Consider the following 27,146-nt stretch of genomic DNA (forward strand, 5'->3'; position numbering starts at 1 on the left):
TCTCAATAGTTTTTTGTGAGGGTCTTTCCAAAATGGTTCAAAACAATAAAGGCATCCTGGCATGTTTTGCATAGTTCTAACAAAGTTAATGAATACAAACACTGTGATTGTAATATTCAATACAAGAACTAGCTTAGTATGGGGAAAGACTAGGAATAAATGCATTCGTTTTGCTTGACAGCAGTTGTGAATGCTGATGTCCTTTAGTGCAAAATATACACACTCAAGAAGAGTATTGTTATTCTGCAATTTCTTTTGCTGCAAATATGGACCAGTATTCCATTTTAAAATGAGTGAAAGGCATTGTTTCAGCTGCTGGTTCACCACCTGACACTTAAAAGAAAGACATTTAAGTGGAAATAGGAACATATACCTTCTGCGCCTTGTCATTTAAGGGTGGGAGGGTAATAATAGCCTATTGGAGTGTACATTCCAGCCTCATAGGGTTGTTTGTAAGAACTGCCTCATTTTTCATTATGATCATCCTCATTTCAGCAGCACTTGTGCATTCAACACATGGTTTCTGGTTATGATGTTATAAGGGTAGAATGATTGCATCTATTCACCTTTCATTTGTGTGTTGATGTGGCATTTATATTAAGTAGGAGTAATTTTTTTTTCTGATTTTTTTTTCTTGTGTCACCAGTGCACCTATTCCATTCTTCCATCGCTGTGCTCCTGTGAACATTTCCTGCTATGCCAAGTTTGCAGAGGCCCTGATCACCTTTGTCAGTGACAGTAGTGTCTTACACAGGCTGATTAGTGGAGTTATGACCAGCAAAGAGATTATAATGGGACTTTGCTTGTTATCACTAGGTAATTGTTTTTCTCATTACTAGCTGTTTCTTAGTGTACTCCATTAGGAGGTTGCTAACACACTCTAACCACATTATGAGCAAAAAACCTGTATAATAGCAACAATCCCTTAGAAAATTATTCAGAATGTTTTTTTTAACAATTTTATTTGGGAGTTGGGTAACTTATTCATAAGTAATATACTGGTTTTGTTTCTCTTACACTGATTGTGAGATAGAGGATGCATGGCTGTTGATTAGCCAACATTAGTTTGATATAGTTAAGAGAACAGCCATCTTTTCATAATTTTTTTAATAGTATTCCCATTTCCCATTTGTAGTAGTCATTTTCTACCAACTCACGTCCGAATAAACCCTTTCCAAATAAAAAAGACAGGTTGAGAAATGCAAAGTAGCACACTCTGGTTGGATGTAGGGGATTTAATTTGTTTCATTTAACATACTTGCACAAAGATATGAGAACTTTAAGAGTTAAAGCAAGAAAATCAGATGCCCATTTGTTGCAACGTATGTTACCTCCTTCTTCCCCATCCTTCAAAATTAAAAGCTTCAGGTCTTTGAAAATCTCAGCCTTTTCTGGAGAGCTGGAAATTCCCAACAGTACAGAGATGCTGAATTGTTTCTATAGCTGTGAGATGTCTCTAGCCTATTAAGTGACACTTTGTGCTACACTGAAGAGCTTCTTTAACAAAGTCGTCTTGTTTGAGGTGGAATGTTGCCCACCGACATAAATTGCTTTCCTAGTGAGTCTGTTTTACTCATACAAAGTATAAAATCTGAAATCCTAAAATGGGAGTATCATGATATTAGCTATGCATATGAGTGGTGTATTATTTAGAAAGAAACACTGCAAAGCTGTATCAGATATAGGGGTCCTTTGTTTTCAGTTTCCTTTTGTGGTTAAAAAAAGCAGGGGGGTGAGAAGGAAGGGAAAAGGAAAGGAAAAAGAAGAGGATGCTAGATACCATTAACCCCCTCTATACATACACAAAAGACCACTGTGTATTTTTTTCAACTGTAGCTTGAAAGCTGTTTATTTTTACATCTTGACAGCTTCAGTATTTGGTAATAATGGTAGAAAACTATTCGAAATCTGAAAGCTAGTGGCTGATTCGCAGTTCTACTGTTCAGTTAGAGTCAGAAGTTAGTACAGAATTTACATAAAGTTAATTTAAAAAACACTTTTCCTAATTTCATAGTTAAACAGAAATTATTTGTTTTAAAACAGTGGGTTAGACTGTGATTCAAAAAGCCAGGTTCCAGTGGCTTGCATGTAACTGCTGAACACAAACGTGTGTATATTAAAATATGAATATGTACTTGTACACACCACTCACTTAGCCTTAGCTACTGTATAGTTTTTTGCTTATGACTGGCATGACATTTCAGAATACACAGATATCACATTAACTGCACTGGTTTGACATGTGTATTTGAGTACAGACTCTGCTCTGGTCCTCAGGAGGTGTGCTCATGTTACCAGACTCAAAGTACTGTCATGCCTTGCTGTCTGTTTGGTCATTGTCTAAGTACATCTCTGTCTGTATGCATGCATTATGTCTTGTGTTTGATGTATCGTGTAAATGTATTTATGCTCTCTTTGTTTTAATCAACATTATCAAAGCAGAAGTTGTAGAGGTACCTAATTTTCTTAACTATCTATTCAGTGAGTTTGTAAGCCTCAAAAAAGAAATCTGTCTGTAAAAAATCTGTTGGAAGGCAGTTCCCTTAGTACAGTGGGAAAATTAGGAAGGCTATATCTACTTGAGGGAATTGGTCTACTTATTTTATTTGTCTTCTTTTGCAGTGTTGTCCATGATTTTAATGGTTATAATAAGGTACATTTCAAGAGTACTTGTCTGGATTTTAACAATTCTTGTCATTCTGGGATCGCTTGGTAAGTCTTGTTTGTTTCCCACTTTGAGTGCCCATTTCTAATCCTTGTGCTCAATTTCCTCAGCCCAGCTACAATCCACACACATCTTGGATCATGCATTTCCCTTCAGCCTTTTTTTTTGAGTCCCTTTCCAGATGCACGTCCAAAATGCCACCTTAGTAATTGCAGATCTCTGTCAGAGAGTACATTGCTCCTTGGATATTTGCACACCCTGCTTGGCAGTCAGTCTTTATGGCAGCCTAGCTCACTAGAGCCCACAGGTGACAGTGCAGGAGATTGCTCCCAGCATTTGTAGCACAGCCCTAAATGATGCCTACTTCTTAACGTGCCTTCCAAACAGGTCAGCAAGGCAGCTAAGCCTGGGTGTGTCTGGTGATACTCCCACGCCTCAGCTGGTGCATGAAGAAATCAAAGGGTGACTCTTGCTTATGCAGCTGAATATATTTACAACTCTGACATGTTCATCAGTGCTTCAGTTCTTTGAGTAGCTCTTTAAGACCTGTTCTTGAAGAGAGGAAGTAAAGGTGCTTCTCCAGCAATTCCAATTAAATCATTATATTTCTATATGACTCAGAAACACCTGCATGACCCAGATCATATGTGAAATGCCACCAGGCAAGCTATCTTAGAAATGACCAAAGGTTGTCACTTCCAAAATTATATGTAGCTTGTGTGAAAATAGCCTTGTTTTATCACATTAGCTTTTAAATTCATAAAACTAAAGTTTTCTACTTATTACTGAGTAGCTAAGCCAAAATGTCTGGGCAGATGACTGCACAGAAAGAAAAAAATAGAATAATCACATTAGGAAGCACTAGTGATTTAATTCTTGCAATTCAAGACTGCAATGGATGGAAAAAATCAGCAGACCATCTATATTTTTTCAGGATCACTTTGGTTTTCTGATTAATGGCCTTACAATCTATGACCAGGGAAAAGGAAAAACATGGGGGTTTTTTCATTTATATTCTCTTTAGCAGCTGAGCAACCATGTTGAGTGAAATAGTTGAGTAACTTATCTTACTGGCATCTGTTACTATGTTCTAAAAAGTTTCATCCATTATAATAATGGATTGAATAAAACCCCTGTCTTTTATGACACATACTGCTTTTTCTGTCTTGACTGTTTGTTTAGGAGGTGTCAAAAGAACATTCTTAATTTTAGACCTGAACAGAATGTGTTCAGCAAAAACATGGCAATCACAGAATCACAGAATGGGTGAGGTTGGAACGGACCACAGAGGCTCATCAGGTCCAACCTCCCTACTCAGCTTATGCGTTTGATTCAGAAATACCAGCAAAACAGAGAAGGACAATTAAAAGAGAAATGTACCAGAGAGGAAAGGTGATCTCCCTGAGGGGCTGGAGATCTGTGTTCACTAAAAGTTCTACCTTGGAAAGGCAGCTAGAATAGGAGAATGTTTTTCTGGGCATAAGGTTAGGATTAACATAACAGGGATGAGAAGATAATACCTCATATTGTATTTGCCTCCTGTGCCTTTTACTAATATTTTTCTGGTGTCCAAGACATTGTCTGAAGCAAGTTTAGCTACATATCATTACGGTGCTGTTTCCAGCATCAGGCTGATGCTTGTTGTTTGTAGTCTTCCCAGGAACAGTAGACTCCTTGTTTTGTTGTTATTTCACATCCTAATCCAAAGGTCTGTCTCTGTTTTCCCTCCTAAATTCTTACTCCCTGCATTATTGTACATACCCATACATTCATACATACAGCCTACCACAGAACTTTTATTCTTCATTTTGTTCTTTTATTACCTGTCTAGTGGGAGCTGTGCTGTTCACTGTTAGGGCTTTCTGTGAAGCAGTCCTTCAATGCAGTTTACCCTAAAACACAGAGTCAAAGTTCTGCAAGTCTCTTAAGTGGTCATAGTATGGTGAGACTGTGAAAAGAATATATTCACTTGAGAGGAGGGCAACAGAGGAGAACTAGGTACTTCTCCCTCCTCTCAAGCTCCTGTTGGGTTGAGCATCAGTGCTTTTGAATATTCAGTACCAGACTAGACTTAAAAGGAAAGAACTGTTTTATTTCTCTGGGACTAGGTAGTATATATCACACAGAGGATTCATTTATTTATCCTTCTTGTTTTCTCACTAAAACATAGGTGGTACTGGAGTCCTCTGGTGGCTCTATGCTAAACAACGAATGTCTGTTGGTGCTCTTGAGACCCAAATAGCCAAAGACAATCTTCAGGCTCTCTTGATCTATGCCATTGCAGCTACAGTCTTCACGGTATGCTTTGCTAATGATGGTATTATTTTCTGCTTTTGTCTTCCTGTTAATCTCTATTTTTTATTCAGGTGAAAGCATTGTATTGCACACATTTTGGAACAGTTTATTTCTGCCACAATTTCTGTGGAAGTGATTTTCTTTCATTATGTTATTTTTTTAACTTTTAGGAATTGTTCTCTAAGACCTGATTATGAGTCAGGGGAGACTTTCTAGGAGCTGTTCTCTATTATCTGATTTAAAATCAGGAGAGACTTTCTAAGCCTGCAGCTACTTTCATCTACTGTAAAATGTCCACAGGGACTTCCAAGAATAGGTATGATACTGGACTGCCAATCCAAAGAGATTTTTCTTAGATTCTCTACTTAGTCAATTCAGTGTATTTAAAAGTCCTTAGCCTACTTCTGAAAGAAGTTGTTCTTAAATCATTGTGAATTCAAATACTAACACCATTTTAACCAATTTATCTTCTTTGGGCCTTGCTGTTAATTTCAGAGTCACTGAATTTACTACCGGAAATTGACAATGTTTGACTAACTTCACAGGAATTGTAGACTCCCTCTTCTGTTCTTGTTGCTTCACATCCTAATCCAAAAGTTCCTCTCTGTTCCCTCTCCTAGATTCTTACTCCCTATATTATACACGTATATACATACATCCTATAAGACCACCATGCCATGGTCAGATATAAATTTTAAATTACCTTTCTTAAAGGTAATCAAAGGTTAAAACTGGCTGATTTCACTGCTTTGTAAAACATATTTGAGGACAGAACCTGGTCTTATCTCATCAGCTTAAGGCTGATGATGATTCCAAATACATACTTATGAGAATGGAATTCCCCAAAAGTATAATTGGGAAAATAATTTATCACCAGAAGAAGCTGATAGAGGTTTTACATTTTGATCCTGTGATTTTATAGATAGAGTATGTGTTAATTTAATGTGTTTGAATATTCTAGCTGTGTGAAAGAGTGTCTTGATTCTGTTTCAGTACTCTAAAATGTGATTTGGAAACTTCCCCCTCTAGGTTATCTTGTTCTTGATCATGTTAATTATGCGCAAAAGAGTAGCTCTCACTATTGCCTTGTTCCACGTGGCTGGCAAGGTCTTCATTCACCTGCCACTGTTAGTCTTCCAGCCATTTTGGACATTTTTTGTGCTTATCCTCTTCTGGACATACTGGATCACCGTCCTGCTTTTTCTTGGTACTACAGGTAAGCAGTCACTTACTTTAAATAACTGTCATTTCATTGTTGTATGATTTGTAGCAGAGTTGACGAAAAAGTCTGTGGGAATCTTAAAGAAAGAAAACCCACTTGTTGTGCTTCTATTCCTGCTTGCTTCACTGACTTCAGGTTATTGTGCATTTGAGTCTTCATTCCCAGCATGATGCTTGGTGTGTTAGGCTGGCTTTTTGATTTGATGCAAGTTGGCTTGCTGCAAACCATGATATACTAATAATAAAACTGCTATAGCAATTTTTCAAATAGTTCCCTCTAATTTTACACACACAAGTTAAAGACAGCATAAACTTGGAGTCACCAAGTATTGTACTCACACAGATGAGTACACAGTAAGGGAAGGGCCATTGCACCCAATACTGTCTCCCACAATGTAAATATTGTGATTTTAGTTCTCAGTTGTTTGTAACTTAGGTGTCCAGTATTATTCCAGAATCAATAGGGAGATTTTTCTGCTGCTTGTGCATTATATTTTGAGAGCAGCCAATGTACTGCTAATTCCTGCCTGCTCTTCAGTACATAGAAGGTGAAAGCTTTGTTTGTATTCAGGGTCTGACAAGAGCTTCTAGAATTAATCAACCACATAGGTCCAAATCTTAGTTACTTCAGCAAAAAAAACACCACAGCAGATGCTTTTTAAACAGTCTGTTATTTTGCAATACATTGTAGGCAGCAGAGACTGTCATTTATTATTAAATGTCTTAAAATTTTGAAACCTGTTGTTTGCTACAGACCCAAAAGTAGCAGTGTTTCAAGTCACAAGGCTATTTCACAGTAATACAAGATAAATATTTTTCATATCATGAGTTCTTAGCAAAGGTTGGAGGCAATAGAATTCATATGTTCCTGCTCTTATTACTGATGGAATTTTTAGTTTTCATTGCATGCTGTGCTATGTGCAGAAAATGGTCACGACTGAACATCTCAGCCCTGTGCTTCATTTTCTGAGTCTGACCGCTGCACCGGCACTAAATTTGTAGGAGCATGTAGTCTGATATTATAGTTAACTGACAGAACCCTTCAACCTGCCTTGATTTTGCAAAAACTATTTTGTCTTTTTGGTTTATATGTACTCAGTATCATCACTATTATCAGTTAAACAAACCATTTCTGCAAATAAGGCCAAATCCTTGTTCACCAAAACCAGAATTATTTCAATAGTTAACTTATTGACAAGAAAACATTCATTTTATATGTAAGTATAAAAACATAACTAAGAATGTGAGTAAGGTGCTGTCAGTGCTAAGTCAAAACAATGCTTTTCAAGGTAAGCACTTTATACACACAAAGTTCCTTGCAGTGTTTTTCTGAATCTCATCAGCTGTTCATGTAAATGTTGTATAAGATGAAACATCTCACTGTGCAGTAACACATTGAAATAGAGCTTATCTTACGAGTGTTCTGACATGCTGTCAGTCTCTGTATATTATATTGCTATTCATATTAGACAAAGAGTCAATGCATTTTTGAATATATGAAATGACATATTTAGAATTTCTAAGGCTGCTCCATATGTCTGCTACTAGCTTTAAAGATACAGAAGCTTACCATAGGGAAAACAAAAGTGATTGTTAATGTTGACGTCTAGATGTAAGGAGCTGATACTGATTCCTGCTGTATGAAAAATACTGATAAGGCAGCATACTCAAATTAGGAATGACTGAAGTAGATTTCCATTCTGTTTAACTATGTGAATTTTTGCTATGAGATGGTGGTGAGTTGTGGAATTTTTTTAGTGTACTTTTTTCAAATACCATTATACTTATTGTAAATGTGGCATTTAAAACTATGAGTAGAAACTAGAGACGTTTCTGCTATAACTGGTTATGAGCTGCTAATACCATATACTTCCTTCATTATGAATTGATGTAAACATAATTTTGCTTTTTACCCTCATTCATTTCTAGGTAGTCCTGTCCCAAATGAGGAAGGATTTGTTGAATTTCGGATGGCAGGTCCTTTGAAATACATGTGGTGGTACCATGTAGTGGGACTCATCTGGATCAGCGAGTTTATCCTAGCCTGTCAGCAGATGACAGTAGCAGGGGCTGTTGTAACATACTATTTTACAAGGTAAGGCTAAGCTAGATAGCTCTATCATGAGTAGCCTACACATTGACTTAGCAGAAATAATGAGCAGCAGGGTTTCTGGGGAGAATATTTGTGTCCATTGGGAAAGCCAGGGAACAGTTAAATTGCCTTGACCCTTTTTTAAATAATGTAAAGTCCTGAACTATCTGTTTTGCCATTTATAGATGGTATTCTTGATATATAAAACTTGAAGTATTATTTGCCTTGTAAGCTGTGAACATTCTACAGGTATGGGTGGTTGTTTACAAAGTAGGATGAGTCTGGAAGGTCATCTGTTTTGCTAAATAATTAATACTGGTAAGATCTATAGAGGTTAAAAAATAATGAAAGCAATTGATTATTATTTTAATTGCAAAACAGTGCCCTTAAAATTATTTACAGTGCTTCACTAATCTTCATTAATCTTTCCTTCACAGGATTACTTAAGATCTTATTAGATTAATCATTTATATATAGATCCTGACAAGACCATATAGAAATTCACATAAAATTTTAAAGCATCGTATTTTATTGCTGTACTTGTGAACTAAATTGTGTATCAGTTTTTTGAATAATGCAGGTATTTTTCAAGTGCATGATTCAGATCACAAACGTTTAATTGCTTTGTCTTTTTCATTGAGGCTGGTACCTGAACTACATTTGACTCCTTGTCTGCCCTACTCTTTAAAATAATATCAAAAGCAAGGAATCAATTTATTGTGCTGTCAGAAGTTTTGTTATTTTATTAATGATGAAGTTCTTCACTATACCAATCAAATACGTCTATGAGGTTATTACAAGATGTTACAGGGCTGTAATCTTGTGAATAATTAAACTAGATTGAGTGCAGAATGAGGAAAATACAGAAGAAGGAGAATAACTCTGCACTGAAATAGATTGCTTAGCAATGTGCTTCATCTGTAAGTTTATGTCTTTCCTGTCGCCTGAGGGTGAATGATTTTTATTTCATCCATACCCTATAATTCCTTAACAGCAATTTTATTTTAAGTTAGTAAATACTCGTTTCTCTCTGTTATCTTCTTTTTGCATTTTAAGGTACAACCGTAATTTGAAAAGTGACTTGTAAAAACAGAAAAGGCACTAATTTGCACTTACCCATTATTTTGCATATGAACAGCTTTCCAAATCAAATGAGATGAGGTTATCCATGGAGAAATGTTTTATACCTGTTCACTGCTCATTCACTTTACCTGGATGGATTCCTTTCAACTCAGGCAATAACAGGCTTCAAAGTGTTTTGTGCTACAGACTTTGCCCTGAAAATGAGGAAGTGTTTGGTTTGCCTGGGCATAAGACTCAAGCAATTTATGTGATTGTGCCTAACAGGGAGTAAAATTTGTCTTCCCCTGAAAGCTAATTGGAATAAAATACAGGGTAAACCTACTTTAATCATTAACATCTGAGGATTACATTATGCAGATATTAGTTTTGTGGAATGAAGAATCTACTTTTGTTTTCTTTTCTGAGTGAAATTCTCATCTCTTCCAAGCTGGGGAGATCCTTTATTTTTTGAATGTTATCACATGTTTCTTAATATGCTTATTATCATGCTTTTATTTCCAATAAAGAAGAAGAGCTGTTCTTTAAATGTTTAATTAGTGCTATCCTTTGAGAGATGAGTATAAATTAGTTTCTTGGTAGAAAAGATTAATGGCTTGAAACTGTGAATGTGAGTATTCATCTGATAAATTAAATACATTATAGCTACAGTGCATAAAATAACTTGTTTTAAGGCTCAACCCTTGGCACCTTGAGGATATAACAGCTAAATCAGAAATTTTAAAAATCTGAGCAAAGAGTTTACCTCATCAATTAATAATATCCACTCCAAAGTCTATACGAAGATCTCCAAAAGAACAAGAGAGGAGAAGGCAAGTTTATCAGTAGTCTGACTAAAAAAGTATTAGCACAGTTTCTTACTGTTTTGGAAGGTTTTGAATTGCACACCATGTGATGCAGCTTTAAGGGAATTGCCAGTTCTTAATAGTGGTAATGCAGCCAGCTGCTAGTAAGACTGCCTATCAACAATGAGTGTTTCCAGTTGCTTGGAGAATCACTGGCCAAGGTATTGGCAAAGGCTGGTTAATATAGAAGTTTAAGTGTGACAGAGTTCATTGACAAGATTCACTCTACTACTTAGTAGATGATTAAAGAACACTTTAAAAAGGAAAAGTAGGACTAAAATCAGTTAATCTAAGACTAAACCTAAAATTATGTGGAAGCTGGGGATGGTAAAGGCTAATGATGAGAAAGGATAAGGATAAAAAAATGAGGGGGACCCTCTCATTGAATCACAAGGTTAAGAGTAGGCCATCTTGCCACTCTTAGCCCCAGACTTCACCAACAGTTTAGGCCTAAAGAGTTAAACAGCACTTAAACTTAGTATCACTTAATCAATAGTGTAATTTAATGAATTTAGCAAAAGAGTGTATAGAATTTACTATGAGCACAACAGTGACTCAGTTACTTAAACCTGATTTACTTACCTATCTAACGTTCACAGTACATTTGCTGTAGCACATTCACTCTCCCATGTGTAGGTACAAGGTAGAGACCCGTAAAAATTCCTCTCAAGTTCAGTGAAGCGCTCAGGTCAGATGCCTCCGCACCTTCTCAAAAGGTGAAGGGTTGAGGCTTGAGAAGTGGGGTGTCAGCCCAAGCTCTGTCAGCAACATTTGATGTTGGTCGTCTGAGTATCACAAACTTAAGTGTTCAGTGGCTCAGAGAGGTCCCACTCAGAAGGAGGTGCTGGTCATAGCCCACTGTGGTCCAGGAGTTTACGGGGTTGCAAGAGAATTGGCTTTAGTCATAGTAATTTTCCATCCTGTCCACAATTCAGGTCTGTAACTTTCTTTGAAAGTTCAATAACAGAAATGTTGTTCTACCGAGGTTGATATTTGGGCACAAAAAATAAGTTTACAAGGCTGTTCCTTTAAAAACAGGAGCTTGATAGACAGGACAAGTTCCTGGGAGCAGACTGTGTTTCTGATAAGTTTGAGGAGCTGAGCCCAGGTGCTATTTGTCAAGACAGGGGCCTAAGAAACATTTCTGAGATCATAATGCAGCCCAAGATGGGAAGGGACAAAGGGGATGCATCACCACACTACTCATATGTGTTACAAATCAATTTAAACAGAGAAGAGCAAAGAAAATTAAGTCTTTGTGAATAAAATGGATCGAACACAGAAAGGTTCAAAATATACTCCAAAACTTAATTAAAACCAAAGGAGGTTAGATGTTGGTGCCAAAAAAAACCGAAAAAGTTTATATATTTTATTTAATATTAAAAGAGGCAAAGGGAAAGAAAGAGAAAAGAAAGGAATATGTAGAAAAAGAGCAGGGAGGGGAGCAGGGAGAGGGACAGGGGTTAGGTAGAAACATACCATCCTTCCAAGGGTCCCCCGCACCCCAAAAAGTATAGAATCCAATGGATTCATATATATTCATATAGGAATGCCTAGAGGGCAGGTTTGACATGTCCCTTGCAACCCTGTGGATCTGTTACATCATGTTGCAGTGGTCCAGTGCAAGATCTGGGGGCCCCTTGTGGGGGGACCTTTTGATGGACCATGACAATCCGTCTGTTGTCATTCACGTGGATGTCCTGTAGATGTGGCTTTCCCGAGTGAAGAGGTGACTGCACCTGGGCAGGTCTGCCCTGCAGAGTATTGGCATTCACTGCCTCTTACCGGAGGCTTTTTCACCACACACCCAAAACCTGTCCTTCCCACCCCCACCCTTTAGTGTGAGGGCCTGTGCAAGTGTGGCAGCTGATAGCCCTGGGGCTGTGGTCTCCACCCCAAAGGTGTGAGGCTTAACCCTCCCTTGAACGTTTTTATTTTTTTCCCCAGCCCAGAATTGAGTCACTTTCTCTTATCTCCATCAACTTGCAGTCCAGAGCCTCAGTCAGGAGGCTCATTCAGGGTGTGGTGGTCTTCCATGCAGCTTTTGTTATAAAGTTTTGCTATAACAGGCAAAAGTCCTTCATAAAAATCCTTAAGCCATAAACGATAACATTGCAGTCTCCAACAGTATGACATACCAATTCCTAATCCTTGTCCTGCATTAGAGACAAATTTGTGAGTTACACAGATTGTCAGGGTGGAGTGAGCAATATATCCTGAAAGCTAGTATGAGGATAATATATTCCTTCTGTACATTATTTTATTGAGAATTTGTAGCACTTCTTAAATATCATTCTATGTATTTTTTTTTCTCTTTTCAACAGGGAGAAAAGAAATCTACCATTTACTCCTATTCTGGGATCTGTTAATCGCCTTGTTTGTTACCACCTAGGAACAGTAGCAAAGGGGTCTTTCATTATCACACTAGTGAAGATACCACGAATGATTCTTATGTATATTCATACACAACTCAAAGGAAAGGTAAGAGAAATAGATTCCATTTTCTTATAAAAACTCAAGTCCTTATGTGTTTACCGCTTTGTTTAGTCAATGTGGGAAGATGGAAATCTTGTTTTGGAATAGATCTGGGTAACAAGAAATTCTTCACTGTGAGGGTGGTGGTGAGGCAGTAGAACAAGTTACCCAGAGAAGTTGTGGATATCCCATCCCTGGAAGTGTTCTGGGTCATGCTGGATGAGATTTTGAGCAACTTGGTCTAGTGGAAGGTGTCCCTGCCTGTGGTGTTGGGAGTGTCTTCCAACCCAAGCCATCCTATTGTTCTTGGAATATTTAGACTTTACAGGACCATGGGAGTGGTACAGATTACTTAAGCTAGCAGGCTGAATATCAGTTACTGAAGCACAAGGGATTAGTTTCCACAAAAAACTCTTTATCTATGTTTTCCCACATTTCCCACATATTCCTACACAAATTCTGTGCTTTTCTAGGAAAATGCTTGTGCTCGCTGTATGCTTAAAGCCTGCATTTGCTGCCTTTGGTGTCTAGAAAAGTGCCTGACATACTTAAATCAGGTAAGATTTTCCATATTTATGTTTTATGTAAGAGCTGATATTAGTATACATATTCCCAGAGTGCAATCTGATGCCGACACATAGTGTATTGTACTTTGGAACTGAACTTGAATGACAGAACTTCAGTCTTGTCTCCATTTCTGAAATTACACTGCAAATCACTACACTGATCTTTGGAATATAAACAAGAACTAAAAAATAGCCCATATTCATCTTTGTGAACATGGTTTCTCAACTTTTTAACAATTTGTTTAGTGGTTTAGTGGAGAAATTCCCCCTTAGGTCTACTCAGTCAAACTACATCTGAGTTTCAAAATATTTTTGCTATGAAAAGAGAATTAAGCTTTTCTATGCATAATATTTAAGATTCTCACAGTGTAAAAGCTATACAAAACATCAAATTGTCATAATCATCTACAAAGGACAAAAAGAGTTGCAAAATGCAACACACTGGCTGGTCCTGGTAAAAGACCCATTGAAAAAGTGGGTTTATGGGCCATAAATTTCACATAAATAAATATCTTGTACATAAATATCTTGTACATAATATCTCTTTCACTGTTGTTAATTTTTTCTTACTGGTGAAAATGTAGAGGATAAAATTGTAAAAAAGCATTTTAAATTCCCCAATGTAATCCTTGAAAACTGTCCTCACTAACCTTGAATGCAGTCTCGTTAAGTATTTAGAAATTATCTTGGTTGACTTGTATGACACTCAGATTCTTTTATATTTCCAGATTGGTTTTTTTGGAACTATTTAATTTCTGTAGCTATGCTACTGTTCACCTCCTCCTGCAGACGAATTGCAAATTCTGTTTAATGAGTTTTTTTGAACAAACTTGTTAATGCATAAATTATGAGCAAGAGAGGAGAAGAATAGTAATTCTTTACCTCATATAATCTTCTGTCAGCTGTTTCATATTGCTTGATTCAACAACTCTCAAGGGAAATTTTGTTCATTAAAATCATATGATGAATGTGTCTTACTCAAAGCTGTATCTACCCCCTCACCTTCCCCACCCTCCATTTGAAATACCTGATCATTCTGTGAATAAATCTTCAATCTCCTTTTCTCAGAATGCGTATACAGCCACAGCTATCAACAGCACCAATTTCTGCACCTCAGCAAAGGATGCCTTTGTTATCCTAGTGGAAAACGCTTTGCGAGTGGCTGCCATAAACACAGTTGGGGATTTTATGCTGTTTCTAGGAAAGGTATGTCTGCTGCATACAGCTGCTACAGATATATGTAGGAGCAATCTCTCTTTAGCAATGACTTGAACCCTAATTCAAAATACCTTAAAAATCCTGTTTCTTGGTGTGCACTTTATCACATCTAGCTGCATCATGTTAGGAAGGGACCATCCAATATAGGGAGCATAAACAGATAATCCACCTCAATTTAGTAAAAGTGACTAGAGAGGAATAGCTGAAGTTTATGACACTTTTTGCATTTTTTAGGGAGTCAAGAGAAAAGTGATTAGAAAGTCTAAGGTTTTGATTTTGTAGTTAAGACAAAGGATTGTAAGGAAAGGAAGTTGTTCTTTTAAATTCTGTGTAGTATGGAGTCTCTAGGTTTATGTTGAAAATTCGACACGTTAGTGATCGCCTTTTATGACAAAATCAGACTGGAAGAGTACAGAAGCCTGCTATGAGGAACTGCCAGTTTAAGCAACTAAGTTAGTTCTACTCTGAGAATTAAAAGGAGACCAGAATAATTTCTGTGATCAGTCAGCCTTTTGGATTTCCAGCTAATGGACATATACTGTAATCCAGTGAATTATTTCTATCCTTTGAAGTACCATAATTTACTGAAACAATTAATACCAGATTACTTATCTGGACACTGGTTGGACTGATCTGTATTCTTTATTGCATTCCTCTACTTCTGTTAAATTGGAAGTTCAGCAGGCTGGACCTTGTATCCAGTAATTAAGTGAGTAAGCTGTGAGAAGGAATAAATCCATAGGGGAGATATAGGTGCTTTGGAGAACCTGAAATTACATCACAAAGTTTTACTGAGGAATCTGAAAAGTGTTAAGAAACACCCCCTGAAAAGACATCTCAGATTATTAGAAAAATGTTCATGTGACAGACATGTTCAAATGAACAGTGCACATAAAAATCAGTATCAGCTTAAATAATGCTACACTATCAGCATCTCCTCTAGCAGTTCAATGTGATATTTTTGTAAAAGCTGACCTATTTTATGGTTGTGTTTAGTTGCTATTCATAATAATACACTCATAAATATTCAAAAAATTAATTGGCACCACCAATTTAGTCTTTTTGGTTTTGTCAAAACCAGACTGATATCCAGTGGAATATCTGTTATGGGCTCACACATAGTGTAGTTCTGTAGAGACTGTTACATGAAGTACCTCATGTGAACTCTGATCTACTTTCTCCTGTATGGAGAAGAAATAGATATTAAAGAAGCTTGGAAATTGTTTCCACTAGCAAAATGAAAAACATACCATTCTCCTAATACCTAACTTCTGCCTCCATCCCAAATAAAAAACCAACTGCATGTTAGTTGATGCGTGGCATCTGGTTGTGGGGTTTATATAATTGACAGGATAAAGTTCTTTTTCACAGGAATATTGTATAACACTAGAATGATGACGGCAGAATATAAATGTAATTTTCTCTGAAAAATACTCTTTGTAACGAAGAATGTGTAACAATTGACTTGAACCTGCTGAAAAATAAGTTAAATGTCTTTTATCCTCAGGGACATGGGGAATCCAGGAGGTAAAGCTCTTGTTACCTACTGTCTGTTACCTCTAGTTCTAACCCTGGCAGACCAAGAAGCATACTGCCTTAACACAAACAAACCAAACAAAAAATTTCAAAAGGCTTCTACCATTAGAGTTGTCTACCATTTTCTTCCTCAGGTCCTGATTGTCTGCAGCACAGGTTTGGCTGGCATTATGTTGCTGAATTACCAACGAGATTACACCATCTGGGTGCTGCCACTCATCATTGTCTGCCTCTTTGCATTCCTGGTTGCTCACTGCTTCCTTTCCATTTATGAAATGGTTGTTGATGTCCTTTTCTTATGTTTTGCCATCGATACAAAATACAATGATGGGAGCCCTGGCAGGGAATTCTACATGGATAAAGTTCTCATGGTAAGTTTTCCCTTACTCTCAAAGTTTAAGGATCTGGTTCCATAAAATAGGTATTTTGACAATGGAATGAATGCACTAGCTGAGTTCAATATGGGGGTTTTTTGGTTGTTTTTTTTACCTTGCCATCTTGTTCATGGCTTGATCAAGAGACCGTGGCATCTGATAAGCATCAAGTGAGTAATGATGCTTCCTTCCCATGGTATTGGCTTCTATTTGCTAGCTATTGGATGAGCAGTGATCTTACAGATTCATACTCTTGGATATCATGTCTTGTAAATTACGCAGTGCAGAATAGAAAGAAACAAATCAAGGGAGGAAAACTTGAGGTTTTTTTACTTTCCCAAGAAGGACTTCTCTTTGGATATGAGAGAGGAAAAATATCAGAGTATTCTACCTCATGCATAGATAGTGATCACAGTGGAGTTTTGATATAGGCATCGACCAGAATTGGCTCTGTCACACCTAGAAATACCAGGCTTTATGTCCTATCCTGGAGCCTACGTGCAAGGCCTTTTGCAAGGACGATTCATTTTGTCCATTTTTATTCCATGTTATTCTCCCTTCACTATAACTAGAAACCAAGATACAAAAAAATCGGCTTGTCAAGCCTCTCACTTTTTTGTTGCATAGGAAATTTCTTGTCAGTGTTTTTAAGTGGCAGGTGTAGAATATGTCTCTGTAAAATGTACCCTTGTGTAGGCTAGAGGAAGATTTTCATGACTTCTTAGCAATTTTTTTTGTGGGAAAATCATGCCAAAAATTTAGTGCTTCTGCCAAGAATTTAGGGCTTCTGTAAAGCCCTATGGAATCTAGAGTATATAATAAATAAATCAGCTGCTGATTAGTTGCTTTTTAACAGAGTAAGAGTAAAATGCAGCAAGTTCTCTCAGAAGAAAGCATTGATATATTGCAAAAGCATTGCAGGTTTCTTTAGTCAACAGTCAATATCACAAAACCCCAGCAGCTAAAGTTTACTGACATTTTCTGCAGAATTCTTGCCTTTAAGAGAAAAAATATTGCTTAACATTTTATAGCACATTTTCTAATCTACATGAAAAGGAGATTGTGATTTTGTGAAAAATGTAAGAGGTTGAATTGAGGACAGTTAGGGAAATCAGCCAAATCTTGCAAGTAATTATCTCTAAGTCCTTTTGTTGTTTAATGTAGTTCTAACTTTAGGCACAGGATACAAGGCAATAATGAGATTCTGGTTTGTTTGGGGTATTTGTTGTGAATTTTTTTTGTTTGGTTTTGACTTTATTTTGTTTTTTGAAAATCAGTCTTTTACCTTCTTTCCCCATAAAGGAGAGCACTGCATGGTAAATATGAAAGCTGTAAGAGTACACAAGGCAAACATCTGTCTGACTTCCAGAATTAAGTAAGGGAGACCTTTCTGTTATTTGGAAGGCTTTTTTGATACCTTGTGGTCCAGTCTAAGCAACAGAAGTGGGAGATGCAAATTAGCTAGATATTTTGAGTAGTTACATCTTGAAGTTTCTGTCTTGAGATTTAATGTTTGGAGTCTGCTCTATGAAAGCGCTTGTCATTTCATTACTGTTTTTCAGGAGTTTGTGGAGAATAGTAAGAAATCTATGAAAGAAGCTGGCCGGGGAGGTGGAGCTGAAGGCAGAGAGCTAAAACCAATGGTAGGTGCAGATGAGGAGGTGGCGATCCTCCAAGAGTTTCACTTTTACTTCTTCTCCCTCTTTGTCTTTACTGACTGCACTTCTTCAGGAGAAGTTTTTGTTCTCTGTATCACTCAAGATGTTCTGCTTTTTCTGTTTGTGAGCTTGCCTATCACCTGGATGGCAGAGTTTTTGTCACAGCTGAGACCATCTCCTGTAAAAGTAAGATGAAAGGAACTGTCTCATATGAAACAAATGCAGTATCATTTCATTAGGATTAGTGGTGCATGCCATGTGGTATATGCAGACAGCCCCAGATGCTGAACAGTCTAAAAATAAGCTGGGTCTGAGATTCAATGGGCGCTTCTCAGCCCTGAGATGAACAATTTTTGCTCATCTTACATTCACTGCAAAAGTCTGAAATGAAGAACACTTACTGCGTGCATCCATTGTTGCAAAGTAAGACCAGGTATTCAAAGCCCTCACCAAATTATGTTACACAGTGCCAAGGAATTGGGTACAGTGATTCCTTTCAACCTGCTCAAATGACATTTCTCCCAGTTGTTTGTTTTATTGCCAACTACTTATGTTGCTTGTCTCTTGTGTGCTCTTTCCATTTCACACTGTCAGATGCACAGACAGTGAACAATGCATCATTTATGCTTCTGCAGCCTGTTTTAGTTATGGTGTGCCTGGTAGGAAGGCATTGCATGTCTGAGTAGCCTGGAATAAGAACACTATACATGGTACAGATAACAGATAGGAGGATAAGTTTGGAAGGTGGAGGACAGAGGGTGTATAACAGAGAGCCAGGCTGGGCAAGGTATGATTTCTCATCGTACATTATGACTTAGTGAAACAAAATATTTTTCCATTATCACTTTCTCAGAGTGTTTGGGGTCTTATTCATTTCCGTACCATGGGGATCATTTTTTAACCAAATGGAATCTAAATAAGTGTATGCTAACAGAAGAATTTCTTTTTCCAACAATGTATGTGAAGCCATGTTGCATGAGCATTTTTTGACTAAGCTGGAATGGGTTCCTGCTATAGACTGGATAGATGTGTAGCTTTGCGTGTTTTGCTATTTCATTATGGCATACCAGTTTCTAGATTTGCTTATGCCTAAATGCTGCTGTGTTTATACATATAAAAAACTAATTCTATGCTCATTTACCGTTTTCTTCTGGGAGTAATTCTAGCTGGTCAAGCAGACACTAACGTTGGGATTTTCAGAGCGATCTAATTGCTGTAAATGCAAATGTGCCATGAAAATGATTGAGAATTGGGTGTGCAAGCTCTCTAGTAATATGCACAAAAATTCAGTTCAAAGTTTTATGTGAAACTCTGTTTCAAATAATTGATTAACCTTAAGTGGTTTTCCACTTACACTGTTGTCAGAGCTGGCACCGACTGCTACTTACGCTTTTGTACTTGACTGCCTGAAGCTTGGATGTTAAGAAACTTTATTCAGTCCTGCCCCTTGTAGAATTGCAAACCAAGTACTTGCAAACCAAGGGTGGTTTTATTCTTTGAGATTTTTTATGGACTCTTGGACTGGCTGAAAGTCCTCTTAGGATCACTGGAGAAGATGCTGAGCACTTGAAGCTCAGAGTGGAAGTCTCCTGCTGAATTACTCCCAATTCTGCTGCTCATGTGAATGTCTCGTTTGGAACTGTTTGGGCCTTGTGGTTTTCCATTTTTGGGCATTCAGCTCCAGTTTGATTGTGAAATACTAGGATCTCACTTCCTGATCACGATGGGACACAGCAGTTAAATTTCTGAGACCTTTCCCCAAAGTAGAGGGCCTCAGTTATAGCTAGAATAGGATCATTCATAAGTCTGTTGTGTAACGGTAGTGCCTGTAGTCCCAAAATTGCATGTCTGAAAATTAGATCAACACTACTTTTTTCTCTTTTTTTACAAACAGAGTCTTTACTGGTTTGCTTCAGTTTCCTTGAAATGCAGATATTTCTTAGATATGACAATTATTTCTTCAAGTGAAATGCCCTAAGTGCAGTTGCATTTAAAATAGATATTAGTAGCAGAGATGAGAAAACACTTTAGGAAGTTCTGTTCTTGTATCAAGGCACAACAAAAAACCCCACCTTTTCACACTTTTTTCTTTATGGCTTCCAGTGACACCTTTGACTCAATTTCTCCTTGTCCTTTGGCATCTGTCTAAGACTGTACTGTATGACTTTGTTTTCTAGGCCTCTGGAGCAAGTTCATCTTGAAACTAGCCAGCCATATTGGAACCCATTGACATTCCAAAACAGTATATATATACATATATACATACATACATATATATATATATATATATCTATATATATATATCTATAAAATTAAACAGCCAAAATCAGAGAAAAGGAACAGGGATTTAAAACTTTTTTTAACAATTATTTTTGTGAAACATGTACTCTTTTCATACGGGTGGCTTTTACAAGCAGCTTTATCATTGTTCCATTTCTTAAGTTATTTGTTGTGGTCATGGAAATGTTGATTCTTATCTGCTTGATATTTTAAAATCTGGAGGAAGTATCATTGTAAAGATAATCTGAAATCATGACTGGGTTTAGAGACAGATTTCCCATGACACTGCTAATCTACTGAGAGTTTTACTTGTTTAATTTCTTTAAAATTTTCATTAAATTCAGGACAGTGACATGTACAGAAAACCTTAAAATCAAGAAAAAATTCAAATTTATTTTTTCAAGAGGTTGTTTCAGCAAAAATTTGTTCAGTTGAAATGTGTTTGTAAGCAGTTATTTTACTTTACAGCCCTGGCAGGGCACAGTTCTGTTTACCAGTATCAGACATCACAATAACCAACTCCTCAGGTATTTAGGTGTGTGGGAGCCCTTGCATCTCCTATTAAACAGAACCTACAAAATGGGGACAGATAATTTTTATATGCAATTAACTTCCTGCTTACCCTACTTTTACCCCTCATACCCATTGCCCTCTATCCTCCCCCTGAGTTCAGTAGCCTCCTTCACACTTCAGCAGTGTTCCTTTGAAGGGTATGGATTCTCCATACAGGCAAGTGAAATAACAGATTGTTAAAGCTCAGTCTTAGCCATACTCATGATTAATTCATGACTAGATACAAAGATGCTGAGGATGGGAAGAGAAATGAATTATACTGCTGTACATAAAAAAGTACTATATGCTTCATTTCATCTAATGAGAGAGCTCTGGGAGGTAGAAAGGATCATTCCTTGCCTGTTGCTTGATCCATATTTGTACATACTGTAGTGGGTGGCAAAAGCCAGAAAGGGCAGAGAAACATTCCTTTGGAAGTGTAGCTGCCAGGATAGTTATCTGAAATTATCAAATAATGACAAGAGAACATGCTTTTCTATTATTATTATATACATAAATATCTCTTCAGTCTGGAAGTTCACCAGACGTGAATGCTAATATTCAATTATTCAGCATAGTGAATTGGTAAATGCATAACTGTATTTGCTAAGAATTTATGATCTGTCTATGCTATATATTCCTTTTGTTAACATTTTTTTAAGAAAACTATTTTTGTTATTGTAAAGTTAATATTTCAGAGCAGAATTTTTAAACTTATTGCACTAATTACAAGCTGTCTGCAAATAATGATGCCTCAATGGTTCAATCACTCCATTCCAGAAAATCTTTTGAAAGAGTAAGAGCCTTTCTACAGAAGCTTTATGATGGAGTAGAGAGGTATGTCTAGGTAAAGACATGCACAAATCGTGTAATCAAGGTTTAGTAAGTAAGCAGTTAACTGTGCTTCCTTTCAGACTATCAGACTTCTAAATTGCTGCTGAAGTTTTAAATAATTATGTAGTGTCATTTAGCTAACTAGTGCTCTTATCTTTTTGGCAATAGTAAAACGTTTCACTTTTGCTTCCAGAAGTCATTTGATAACTTAAATTTGTTATTTTTTTTTCCTATAAGCCAGTTAAAACAATTTACACTTTTCATATCACAGAACCCAAACTATTTGAATGGTACAAAAATAAAGATACATTCAGAAATGATAGCTGTTGGGGAGGCAAAGAGACTTATCCAGTCCTGGAAGCACTTACTCATTTAAGTGAACCATATCTGTAACTACTAGCATCAGGAGGGCTCTCTTAAGTATGGAAATTGTAACATACATATCTATGTAAGTGCTGACTGGACTAGAGCTTCAGCCTAGGGATTCAAACTGGAGCACAGGTGAGGACTCTCTGTGCAAGTTAGAGGTCAGACTTGCCCAGAAGAAGCACTGGAGCAGCCTTACTTTTGTGGAGAGGAGACATTCCTGCAGTACCAGTGTCTAAGATGGCAGTGGTACTCAACACCAGTATTTGTGTAGATCAGAGGGGTTTAGCAACACAAATGTAAAAACTAGCTTAGATGAATTCTGGAAACTGGTTTTCAAGACTAAAAGACTTATCAAGTACCCAGTTGCTTCCAGAGAATCTAGTTTTCATCTTGTTTGGAGGTTATTGGAAGTGCTTAATCAAAGAAACCTTGTATTCTGCTCATTTTGATAAGAAAATTCTGCCATGACTGGTTCCACAAGTTTGTGTTCTTCACTCAGTGGATGTCCTGAGTGGGAACTATACTCTGTAATTGCAACTAGGACTGCAATTGGTAACAAATTTTGTATTTTTGTATTACTTGACTGTGCACCATTTTTATAGCAGTTTATCCTGTCTTAAAAATAAATTTGTTTATTTACATGGTGTTTAAAAGACACAGGCAACACTTTTCTATGGGTAGTTGTAATGTTTAAGTGAGAAACCTATATAATTACAAAGTTCTTAATAAAAATGTGTGCACCATTCTTGAGTGTATATCCAGCATGCAGAGCTTTTCAGTCTTGACAAAAAGGCATTCCATCCACACACAGGCTTTCCAGTGGCCCCTTAAAGCTTTTGAATGCCCGTTGAAGTTCATTTGCAACCAAACTACAAGCTGCCCTCTTACAGCTCTGTCTTGTGCACAGAGATAAGCAGAAGACAGAATTTTGAAAAGACAACTTTTCAGGACAAATTTAGACTGCTTTCCTTTCCTAGTGGGGATAGTGAAGTGGGAGGACATTTTGGCATGTAAATCCCATACATAAATTTTGGCAGTAGGGGTGTTGGGGTCTGCCAGCTGTGAGGGATTAAATACTTCTTTTGACTGTTGGTTATTAAAGCCAGTGTATGGTCTGCTTTGTGGGAAGCAGTCTAGACTAAGTAGAGAGTGATGCTGCACTGAGAATAACAATGCAGGAGGAGCAGATGAGACAGCTAAAACAGAGAAATCATCTCCTCAGAAAGTCCAGTGAATTGAATAGTGCTAAAAGACTGGAGATTTAGGCTGGACAATTTGGATTTAGAAACAATCATTGGGATTACTACTTCCCAGCATTGGGTTTCTGCATCATAGCCTCTGACCAGTTAAGTTTCAAACAGAAAAAACATACCAATCCTTAATTTGTTAATTTTTCCCCCCTTATTTTTTCTGTTTGGAAGTTGAACAGTACCATGCCATCTTTACTGCTTCTTCCAGCCTTAGAGAATGTTTTTTATTGTTGTTCTTTTGGGTCTCATTTCCATATTGCTCTCTGAGTAAAAGAGTGGCAAGTGGCAGAGTGTCAGCTCCCCTTTGTCCCTTGATCTTACCACATTCCCTTTCACCTTCCTGAGGCAATGATTCAGGATATTACCTTTAGTGAATGAGAGGGAGAGTATGTGCTAAGCTAAAGTTCTGACGTAGAATTTTTTTCCTTTTTTTGTCTGGTATTACTCCATCACTGTGGTTAGCAGTGCAACCAATCACTTCTAGAGTTTCACTGCTGCTCCACAGCTAGACTTAACACATAGGATGGCTAGCTAGGATTTGCATCTTCAGCATTCCATGAACTCCCAGTGCCAGAACCAGGATGGGCTTCTAAATGTGGCCTTACATTGGCATAGTAAATGAAGGACTTTTTGCATTTGGAAAGCATTTTCTATAAGGGAGACCTAACAATGGAAAATGCAGTTAAATGTTGTGGTGGGTTGACCATGGCTGTCACATACACTGCTATCTGTTGCTTGCTCAGGATGGGAGACAGCAGTGAAAGGACAAAAATACTGATCTAAGTGCAGTTATAAGCAAATAAAGGGAAAAAAACCCAACAAAAACAAAGGCAATCATTTACCAGCAGACCAACGCCCAGCCAATCTCCAAGCAGCTGCTGCTTGTGAACTACACCCACCCCAGTCTGATTGCTGAGTGTTACATTATATGATGTGGAGTATTTCTTCAGTCTGTTCAGGTCAGCTGTCCTGGCTTTGTGCCCTCTCATCCTTTTGCCTAACCCCAAACGACTGCGGGGGTCATAGAGTGGAAAATAGAGAAGGCCTTGACCCTCTGCAAGCACTGCTCAGTAGCAGGTAAAGCTTTGTGTTGGCAGCACAGTTGCAGATCTAAAACACAGCATCTTGCAGATTGCTGACTGTCCAGTCTAACCCAGTACACAGGCCCACCTACCCAGTAATTAATCCAAGACTTGCTCCCTGCATTTCTGTACAGCATCTTCTCAGGGTGGTTACTTCTTTCTGAAAGGGCTTTTTTTGCAGCGGGCAATTAGCCTGCTCCACAGTGCTCCCTTTCATGGAGGGAGCAGGGGATGTTAGCTCTTACTCTTTCAGCACATAATGGGGATATAAAGCAAAAATGAGCCCTTTCTGTATCAGTGTTCTGGCAATTGAGCAGCCAGTGTTGGAAACAATATACTTAATGTGCCCTCAGGGCATGCACTTTAGTGGTTTGCTCTGAGTGGTTATGATGTATTCTATGAATGTATGTTATAGAGTCAGAATAAAATGCATGTTGCAGACACATACTCATCACCATCTAGTGAGCATTTAGTTCAGAGTGCATATTACATGCTATATTGAATATGGCACAGTCGTTTTAAGAAACAGTTTTAAGATTTATTAAGTAGATACCTTACAGCATTCCTGTTTTTTAAATCGTGGCTTGGCCTGTGCAGATACTGTTTACTAAATCTAACGATCACTAGCCCATTGTTTCTTGAACAGCTTGTGTCACATTATCGACACAGAAATTCTATTTCATCTTTGTGAAAAAACCAAAAAGACAACAAAACAACTCTTCTGTTTCCCAACACAAAACCCAGCAGGCTTATTTTAAGCATTTCTTGCCCTCAGCTTCTTTGTTGGGATGATGAAAGTTTACTTTAAATATTTCATTTTCAAATGCTCTTCCAACTGTTTAGTCTCTGCTGTTATTTCCACCATGTAACAAGATTATGGAGACTAGTAAATCTGTATTTCTTGTGTTCTGTAGCAAATACTGTTTTCAAGGTATTTTTTTCTTTTATATTTAAAGAGATGAGAGAAAAGATGGAACTCATCTCCTGTGATGTGGGTTATGTGTAAAAGGCAAAATTTCTGGTCTGGGATGGAGCTGTGATGAGTCTTGCAATCTGATACAATCAAGCCGAAGCTCCTCAGAGACCAGGATTATGAAAATATATGTAAGGAGAACCGGTAGCATAAATTGATCTGAAAATACCCATTTGGGGGTTAAACGATCTGGCATTAATTTGACATACATCTGTTAAAATGAAACTAGCAGAAAACCAGCAAATGCCCATCAGATTCTACTCCCCTGTCTTACTGAGGTCAAGTCATCATATTTGAATATGGTGAGCAGATTTTGGTGTTATAAGCATTTGCTTCTTCTCTACAGAAACTCCCCTTAGAACCAAAGTTCCAAGAATTCAGAGTAAAAGTACCAGCTGACTTTTAACAGAACTAGCCTAATTTCAGTTATGTTAAAGGCAGCTATGGCCTCTCTAAGTATGTGATTTATAAGCAGATACCTAACAGCATTCCTGTTTTATGCTGGCAGCTGATGGATACCATTCCTTAAGTGTACCGCCTCTCCTCTCTGGGTTAGTGGGAATAGGGATTGTTTATTTCATAAGCTATGGTGAAATTAGGAAACTGAGTAGTCATGAAACCCAGCAGAAGTTGTGCACTGACTGGAGTTCCCGCTATAAACATGTTTTTTAACTCTCAAATACCATGTGTCCTCCATGTTAGTATTAGTTGGGTCCCTCCCTGCTGCTCAGACTGAAACAGGAGAATATCTCTCATTTGAAAAACAGCTCCACCAACAATCTCATAATGTCTGCCAGGGGAGTGAGGGAAGAAAAAACAGAAAGGTGGTTTTATTTCTAATGTAGGACAGAAAAACTGCCAGAAGTTAGGTGGAGCCATGGAGAGCAGATAAAAATATTCCACAGGATCTTCACAGTAGTTAAGAAAATTCACATTCCAATTCAGACGTCTCACAGCAACATATCCCGTGTCCCACTTCAATTTTACTCTGGAGCTCTTCAGAGCAAAATGAAAGTGGAATACTATACCTATAGAAAATAGTTATTTCTGTATAATGAATTGTGTTGCTGATTACAGAAACTACTCTGAGGAAAAAGGAAAATCTTCTGAACAGATTTTAAAGGCTTGACAGTACTTGCATTGTCATAGTCCATCAAAGCTTCATCTGGAAACGAATTTTTCATCCTCCTTTACTCATACTTCTAACAGGGCAATCAAACCCCTGGACTGGCTTAGTGATTTACATTGAATCAAGATCAACTAACAAGTGCTCCTTTTTCCAGTGGAATGCCACCTCCTTTGAGAATGGGAAAAGTAAATGTGACACTGTTCATTGTTGTCTTGAGAACTTAAACTATTTTATACTGCAAGCTGTGAATGCAGGAAGAGAACAGAAATTAACAGTGCTGATCTAATCTTAGATTTTCTGTGTAAACTGACATTGTGCCAGGATACTGATGCAAAACTGTATTTTAGTCTAAGAAATGTATAGATTTTTTAATGTATCAAAATAAAGTTTTCCTTTTAAGTAAGAAAGAAATTTCTCTGTCTTCCATGTGGTGTGTGTAAGTTGTGCTCTTACTCAATACAATCCCATGTTCCTGAGAAGCAAGTCAAATTTTTGCTGAAGTTTTACTTTGTTCTGTGCCTGCTCTTTAGCTGAGTAGCTGCAGTAATACTGGAGATACTGTCCTGGTGCCAAGAAAAGTAATGTTTTCTGAGATGAGCGTGTTAATGGGTTTGGTAGAGGAAAGGCAGGATATTTTTGCTGTCTTTCTTCT

At 37.5% G+C, this 27,146-nt stretch overlaps 1 protein-coding gene across 3 annotated transcripts in view; it reads left to right on the forward strand.

Moving 5' to 3' along the window:
- The window catches only part of SLC44A1 (solute carrier family 44 member 1), a 73,096-nt gene extending 46,201 nt beyond the window's left edge, over positions 1-26,895 (forward strand). The window contains exons 6-16 of one of the 3 annotated variants that reach the window (XM_030968291.1): positions 647-816; positions 2,623-2,712; positions 4,836-4,963; positions 5,990-6,176; positions 8,111-8,276; positions 12,523-12,679; positions 13,147-13,230; positions 14,308-14,445; positions 16,128-16,364; positions 17,930-18,010; positions 20,203-26,893. In XM_030968291.1, the coding sequence (XP_030824151.1) occupies positions 647-816; positions 2,623-2,712; positions 4,836-4,963; positions 5,990-6,176; positions 8,111-8,276; positions 12,523-12,679; positions 13,147-13,230; positions 14,308-14,445; positions 16,128-16,364; positions 17,930-18,010; positions 20,203-20,226 (1,462 nt within the window). In that variant the 3' untranslated portion in view covers positions 20,227-26,893. Of the gene's footprint in view, positions 1-646; positions 817-2,622; positions 2,713-4,835; positions 4,964-5,989; positions 6,177-8,110; positions 8,277-12,522; positions 12,680-13,146; positions 13,231-14,307; positions 14,446-16,127; positions 16,365-17,929 lie in introns of all 3 variants that reach the window. The other 2 variants (XM_030968292.1, XM_030968290.1) reach the window with 2 other exon arrangements.
- The last annotated feature ends 251 nt before the right edge of the window (positions 26,896-27,146 follow it).

The sequence above is a fragment of the Camarhynchus parvulus genome, chromosome Z, assembly GCF_901933205.1.
Source record: "Camarhynchus parvulus chromosome Z, STF_HiC, whole genome shotgun sequence".
NCBI classification, from domain to species: Eukaryota; Metazoa; Chordata; class Aves; order Passeriformes; family Thraupidae; genus Camarhynchus; species Camarhynchus parvulus.